At 38.8% G+C, this 7434-nt stretch overlaps 1 protein-coding gene across 1 annotated transcript in view; it reads right to left on the bottom strand.

Moving 5' to 3' along the window:
- Positions 1-222: 222 nt before the first annotated feature.
- LOC308690351 (myosin heavy chain, fast skeletal muscle-like) overlaps positions 223-7434 on the bottom strand; it is a gene marked incomplete at its 3' end in the record, with an annotated part of 102591 nt that continues 95379 nt past the window's right edge. The window contains exons 19-40 of the mRNA XM_081364754.1: positions 7244-7367; positions 7002-7138; positions 6658-6913; positions 6325-6567; positions 6042-6218; positions 5808-5953; positions 5631-5721; positions 5159-5548; positions 4102-4228; positions 3745-3863; positions 3468-3664; positions 3201-3384; positions 2930-3095; positions 2327-2451; positions 1901-2209; positions 1567-1770; positions 1359-1484; positions 1096-1266; positions 907-1011; positions 688-783; positions 456-587; positions 223-237 (exon numbers count right to left, since the gene is read on the bottom strand). Coding sequence (XP_081220880.1) covers positions 223-237; positions 456-587; positions 688-783; positions 907-1011; positions 1096-1266; positions 1359-1484; positions 1567-1770; positions 1901-2209; positions 2327-2451; positions 2930-3095; positions 3201-3384; positions 3468-3664; positions 3745-3863; positions 4102-4228; positions 5159-5548; positions 5631-5721; positions 5808-5953; positions 6042-6218; positions 6325-6567; positions 6658-6913; positions 7002-7138; positions 7244-7367 — 3640 coding nt within the window. The remainder of the gene's footprint in view (positions 238-455; positions 588-687; positions 784-906; positions 1012-1095; positions 1267-1358; positions 1485-1566; positions 1771-1900; positions 2210-2326; positions 2452-2929; positions 3096-3200; positions 3385-3467; positions 3665-3744; positions 3864-4101; positions 4229-5158; positions 5549-5630; positions 5722-5807; positions 5954-6041; positions 6219-6324; positions 6568-6657; positions 6914-7001; positions 7139-7243; positions 7368-7434) is intronic.

The following is a 7434-nucleotide window of genomic DNA, read 5'->3' as shown; positions in this document are numbered from 1 at the left end:
GATTCAAGACACTCTTGATACTCAGCACTCTTGTGATGCGAATAATAAGGTTTAATGTAATTATACAGATCAGATATTAGTGTTGTAATAGTGTATCTCTTTGAAAAATCACACAAAGGCTAATTATTTGCTGAAATAAACAGGTTTATTAAGAAAGGTACTTTTACAATAAACATTCATATTATATGACTTCAGTAAATGCTCCTTTCAAGTGTTAAAGATTCATTCTTCTTTGGCCTGGGAAAGAAGGAAGAGTTAAACATTAGTCTTATTAACAAAAATGTTCTTCACTTTACATAATGAAGAGAATACAGATGTGCAAATGTCATATAGGACATGTAACATCAGAAAAATGCAATTATTATAGTTCCACTACTTCTTCTAAGAGGTAGTTCGTGTATTTGGATAAACAAGTTGAATAAATAATGCAAAAAAACTCATCTACTTAGTCTAACCTTTCCAGAATCACGGCTCTTTACTCTGAGTTTGTTGACCTGAGACTCAGAAATGTCAGCACGCTCCTCAGCCTCCTCAAGCTCATGCTGCACCTTCCTCAACTTGGACAGGTGAACATTGCCTTGCTCCTCCTAAAGTTTTTTTTATATGGTTCATGTATCATGTTTCATCAAATTAGAATTCCAATATAAATAATTACAGTGTCAAAATATTCTATTAGATTTTACATACCGCCTCTTCAGACTGCCTCTTGTAGACTTTGACCTTCAGCTGCAGTTTGTCAACCAAATCCTGGAGTCTGGTGATGTTCTTCTTGTCCTCGTCAGTCTTCAGAAAATACACATTTACAAAAGTAAGCATTGATCCTTTACTAAAAATTGGCATTGTCAATACATACACTATTATACAGACTCTTTTGTCCGAACAAACTTGTGAGGAATATGGTCATACCTGATAAGTGAGCTCTTTCACTCTCCTCTCATATTTGCGGACACCTTTAACAGCGTCAGCTCCACGTCTCTGCTCAGCTTCAACTTCAGCCTCAAGCTCACGGACCTAAAGAACATATTATTTTTATTCAAACAAATCATAATATAACATACTTCACCTTGCCCATATCATAACTATAAAGAGGCTTACTCTGGACTCCAACTTCTGGAGTTGTTTCTTTCCTCCTTTCATGGCCAGATTCTCAGCCTCATCCAGACGGTGCTGCAGGTCCTTCACTGTGACCTCCAGATTCTTCTTCATCCTCTCAAGGTGAGAACTGGTGTCCTGCTCCTTCTTCAGCTCTTCTGCCATCATTGCAGCCTTTTGCATTAATACAGAAAGTCATTAGATCCACTTTTTTTTTTCAAGTACACAAGTGTCTTTTTAAACATCTGGCAGCTACTGTTTCTCACATCAGTGATGGCCTTCTTGGCCTTCTCCTCTGCATTTCTGGCTTCCTGTACAGTGTCATCAACTTCACTCTGGACATGAACAAGGTCAGCTTCAAGCTTCTTCTTGGTGTTCAGGAGACTTGTGTTCTACAAAAGGGAAAGCAACAGTTTGAACATTTTGAATGATGCTCTCAATTCCCTTCATTTCAGGGAAACAATATGCCCTTACCTGAGAGTGGAGCAGCCCAACACGCTCACTGATATCCACCAGCTCTTGTTCAGCCACTTTGCGGCCTCTCTCTGTCTGCTCCAGAGCAGCTCTCAGCTCCTCAATCTCAGACTGCATCAGAGTGTTTCTGCGCTCCACCATGGCCACCTGCTCCTTCATGTCTTCCTGTCCTCTCTGGGCATCATCAAGGTGCAGTTGGGCATCCTGAACATAACAATAGCTGTAGAATGAGCTTTCGATGTGATTTCTGCTAGGCTGTACTTACCATATGTTAGATTATTAAAAAATATATGAATACATCCCAAAGTCAAAAAGAAGAATTCATTATGCATACCTTGAGTTGTCCCTGAACGTTCCTGAGCTGTTTCTGGGCCTCAGCAGCCTGGCGATTGGAGTGGCTCAGCTGAATCTCCATCTCATTAAGGTCTCCCTCCATCTTCTTCTTGATTCTCAGGGCATCATTCCTGCTCCTGACTTCAGAGTCCAGAGTGCCCTGCATGGATTCAATGACTCTCTGGCTGTTCCTCTTGATCTGCTCCATCTCCTCATCCTTCTCTGCAAGCTTCCTGTCAACCTCTCCCTTGATCTGGTTTAGCTCTAGCTGGACACGAAGAATCTTGGACTCCTCATGCTCCAGTGTACCCTATGAAAAATAAAACAACATTTAAATATAAGAATGAAAATACACACAGTGTATTGATGAATACAACACTGTATGATGGTTCTAGCAAGAATTCCATATTGGTCTCCAAATACTCACTTCAGCCTCTTCCAGGGCGGTCTGAATCTCTGACTTCTCAGTCTCCACTGTCTTCTTGGCCTTTTCCAGCTCATGGATGCTCTTACCAGTCTCACCTAACTGCTCTGTCAGATCTGAAATTTCCTCTATAGAGAGAAAAACATATAATATGTATCATAATGCACAATCATTAATCATAGGTGTTTACTTTTTAATGCTCACTGAGAATTAGAACATTTAAAGGGATAGTTCAACCAAAAATGAAAATGTTATCATTAATTAATTACTCACCCTCATGTCATTACAACCCCGTAAGACTGTCGTTCATCTTTGGAACACAAATGAAGATCTTTTTGATGAAATTTGAAAGTTTTCTGTCCTTCCATAGACAGCTACATAATTGATTCTTTGACACTTCAAAAAGGTTATAAAAAGATCATAAAACTAATTCATATGAATTGAGCTGTCAGATTTCATCAAAAAGATCTTAATTTGTGTTCCGAAGATGAACAAAAGTCTCACGAGTTTGGAACGACATGAGGGTCTGTAATTAGTAAAATAATTTTCATTTTGGGTGAATGATCCCTTTAAGATTTTTTTCTAATTTAACGGTTTCATTCTTACGCTGCAGATTCTTGTTCTCTCTCTTGAGGGTCTCCAGCTGATCCAGACTCTCCTCATAGGAGTTCTTCATCTTGAACAGTTCAGTGCTGAGTGAACGAGCCTCTTTCTGGGCACCTTCCAGCTCGGCCTGACCTTCCTCATATTTCTGCTTCCATTCTGCCAGGACCTTTGGTGGAGATATTTTAGGATAGAGTTTGTTTAAAAAATGTTGAACAAAGCCCATTCCAGCAATACTTTACAAAGATAATATAATATGACAAAAACTGTTTACCTTGTCGAAGTTCTTCTGCTTCTTGTCAAGGTTGGCAGCCAAACCATTGGCTCTCTCCACATCGATCATGAGGTCCTCCACCTCACCCTGGAGTCTCTGTTTGGTCTTCTCCAGAGATGCACATTTGGAGTTCACAGCCTCAACTTGTTCCTCTGCCTCTTGCAGGCGCTGAGCCAGTTTCTTCCTGTTAAGTAATGCATATTATTTTGAATTCTAATCTATAAAATAGCTGTGAGAGTTAGGAATATTATACAATAATATACATACTTGGACTCTTCAAGCTCCTCCGTGCGCTGGATGGCATCAGTTTCATATTTGGTTCTCCACTGTGCAACCTCACTGTTGGCCTTTGACATTCCCCGCTGCAGCTCAGCCTTTGCCTCCTGCTCTTCCTCAAACTGCTCACGGAGCAGGTCACAGTCATGACGGGCAGATTGCACAGCATGTGCCAGTGCATTCTTAGCCTAAGGGACAAAGTCGCATAATATTATTGTATTATTGTTTCTACAGTAAAGTAATTCATGAATTGATTATGCTGTATTACCTTAACCTCCTCTTCAATATGCCTCTTAAGCTCCTCAATTTGCTGAGTGGAAGCTTGTTTGCCTCTGGTGAGCTGAGAAACCAGAGCCTCCTTCTCCTCCAGCTGACGGCCAAACTCACCTGTATAGATTTAGATTTACTGTGTCAGACTTTTCTATGTCTCTGTCAGTTTATTTCAAAACAAATGGATGTAAGATTTTATCAGTATCACAGTCAGAAATGTACAGCTGAATAATCTTAATACACTATTATTTTTGATTAATTGTTGTTGATAATTAATATTGATTATTGTTGATAATTATTGTTAATTATTGACATTAATTACTTTTGATATAATATTAATTTGTTCATGAGTTACCATTTTCAGTTTGAAATCTTGCACTTTGAGTACTGAGATCATTTAACTGACGAATGTTCTCGTCATTCTTGGACTTAATTTCACTAAGTTGGTCCTCAAGTGTGCGGCACATCTTCTCAAGATTGCCCTGTAAATACAAAAGTCATTAGATATTTGAAAGAACTTCAAGACTTGTTGTATGTGACCCGTGCTGGCAAAATGAGTCACAATGAGCATATTTTCAAAAATGAGTTGTTATTTACTTTTATTGTTATTAAAAAACCTTCATTTATGATGATGTATGATTTGTTGGAATGAGACAAAAAAGGACTGTGCAAAGTATATTTTGAGAAAAATCTAGTTAAAGTTTTCTGAAGGATCCAAAACAAAATCACCTTGCAACCATACCTTAAAATCCCTGGTAATACCACCAAATTTGGCACACACCAAATCAAAACCAAATATCTATAGGAAAAATATATATATAATTTTTTTTTCCATGATACCACAATTGTTTGATTAACATTAATGAGACAGCAGCCTGTATACTGAGACCTACTGTAATGCACATAATCTAATATAATGTTACATATCAGATGTTTTTCCCCAACAGTTAACCAAACGTTCACTTAAGGCATAACAGATAAGGTTTGCGCTTTGTGCTTTGTGTTGATCTGTCAGTCAGTGCGAGTATGATCGTTTTGTTTACATCAGCATGAGTTTAAAAATCATATTTCATTGGTTCAGGCTTACACCATCGAGAATTCGCTATGAATATTAAAACTTGTGCAGTTGTTGCGAGTAAAGAAAAATGGCAATTTTTCATGGATTATTAAAACAAAGGAAAGATTTAGGAAGGTACACCTCTCAAAAACGTAAAAATAAAGATCATTTTAGATGTTTCATTACTATTTGGAGCATTGGGATCGCTAGAAGAGGGCTTAATGAACCATTTTTTGTGAATGAAAATGAAATTCGACCAAAATTTACATTTGCCTGTAGCTCATAATTAGCACATGCGTATTCCGACTCATTTTGCCAGCATGGGTCACATATGTTCTTTAAAATATTTCCCAACCTTTGCTTTGGCAACAGCTTCCATGTTGCTGGAAAGATCATCAATTTCCATTTTGAATTCGCTCTTCTCTTTCTCAAGCTTCTGCTTGACACGCTGCAGGTTGTCGATTTGCTCTCCCAGCTCAGCCACACTGTCTGCCTGCTTCTTGCGGAGGGCACCAGCAGTAGCTTCATGCTGGAGGGTGGACTCTTCAAGATCACGACGCAGCTTCTGGAATTCAGCTTCACGCTTCTTATTCATCTCAATCTGAGCAGCAGTGGCTCCTCCAGCCTCCTCAAGCCTCTCACTGATCTCCTCAAGTTCCCTGGAGAGATCAGCTCTCTGCTTCTCAACCTTGGCACGAGCAGCGCGCTCAGCCTCGATCTCTTCCTCCAGTTCCTCAATGCGGGCCTATGGTGGTAAGTAGTTAATTAGATTTTTGGTTATCTGTATTTGATCATAATGATGTAATGTTTGAAAAATCTCAAAATACCTGAAGCTCCTTGATTTTCTTCTGGAGTTGAGCACCTAGAGATTGTTCATCTTCAATCTTGCTGAGCAGCTGACTTGTTTCAAAGTCTTTCCTGTTCAACAATAAGTATTTGTAAAAAAAAACATAACACAACAATAAAAAATGTCAATGTTTTCAAAGATTTCCTGCTTTAATTACTTTTTTATTTTCTCATCAGATTGCTGCTTGTCATTCTCTAGGTCCATTACGGACTCTTGGGATAATTTCAGGTCTCCTTCAAGCTTTCTCTTGGTTCTCTCCAGGTCCATGCGGAGCTTCTTCTCTTGTTCAAGGGAACCCTCAAGCTACAGGACAATGATATATAAAATATGTTCACAGCAGAAAACAGTTGATTTGATGAATTAATATAATTAATTTACATAATCAACTCACATCATCAACTTGCTGCTCAAGCTTTGTCTTGGATTTGGTCAGGGTGTTGACTTTGTCCTCCTCGGCCTGAAGATCATCCAGTGTCTGCTGATGTGCCTCTTGGAGGGCTTTCTTCTCCTTCGTAACCTTAGCAATGCTCTCATCCTGAGCTGCCATTTCCTCAGTCAAGTTCTTGACCTGTAGGATTTTTTGTTCCAAGTAAACTTAAATATTACAATTCATATTCTATATCAATATATAAAACAGAGATTAAATCTAATCTTAAACCAACTCAATCTCTAACCTTATTCTCAGTGGCATGTTTCTCCTTCTCCACTTTAGCCAAGGTGAGCTCCAGGTCATCAATGTCTTTCTTCAGCTCAGAGCACTCATCCTCCAGTTTCCTCTTCTTGGCTGTCAGTTCAGCATTGATTTCTTCCTCATCCTCCAGTCTCTCAGTTGTCTCCTTGAGTTTAGCTTCAAGCTGGATTTTGCTTTTGATCAGACCCTCACACCTCTCCTCAGCATCTGAGAGACCCTCAGATTCCTGTTAGTAAAATAGATTGCTATTTCATTGGAAACAACCTTGCTCATTTTTAATGTAGCCAAAATTCAGTTAAATTTAAAATATACTCACAGATGCTACTTGCAGCTGCAGATCATTTTTCTCTTGCAGCAGTGCTACCATCTTCTCTTCAAGCTCCTTCTTTTTGGCTTCAGCCTTAACCAAAGCCTCTTTGCATTTTGTATAGTCCTCTTTCATGTTTGCCAGCTCCTTCTCAGTCTCTGCACTTTGAAGCAGAGGCTTAATCTTGTAATAAACCTTCATCCATGGCCAGTGTTTGACATTCATGAATGAACGGATGTTGTATTGGATGGTGTAAATCGACTCCCTGTGAATAATTCATCATTAAATGGCATAATCATTATTAAGTTTGCACAGTTATCATTGAAGTCATCTTTACTCATGACAATAATCACCTCCTCTCCGTCATTTTCACATACTCCCTCCTCATCACGTAACCACGGCAGAGAGCCTGAGTCATTGTGACCAGAGCAGCCAGTTTCTCATCACGCATCTCCTCAAGAACACCCAAAAGACCAGCTTTGAAGAACACCTGAATTTATGTAAAACAGTAAATCAAAATATATTGATTTAAACTGTATAAGCTAAATGATCATGATCACTGAAGCTTTGAAATTTGTAAAGCTAAATAATTAACCTTTGTATGTCCAAATCTGTAGTCGTCATGATTAATGTCGATGGATCCCAGGAGTTTCTCACTGGCCTTCTTGTTATCCATAAACTGTCCCTCTGGGATAACAGCGGCATTCAGCACCTTGTATCTGTGGAAAATTTATCAAAATACTTCATATCTTTTAATTAGGAGCCTCGTAGGAAATGTTGTTTTCA

This window comes from Scardinius erythrophthalmus, assembly GCF_964197995.2.
Source record: "Scardinius erythrophthalmus genome assembly, chromosome: 5".
Classification (NCBI taxonomy): domain Eukaryota; kingdom Metazoa; phylum Chordata; class Actinopteri; order Cypriniformes; family Leuciscidae; genus Scardinius; species Scardinius erythrophthalmus.
The sequence above is the reverse complement of the archived record's forward strand: the minus strand, read 5'-3'. Positions and strand labels throughout refer to the sequence as shown.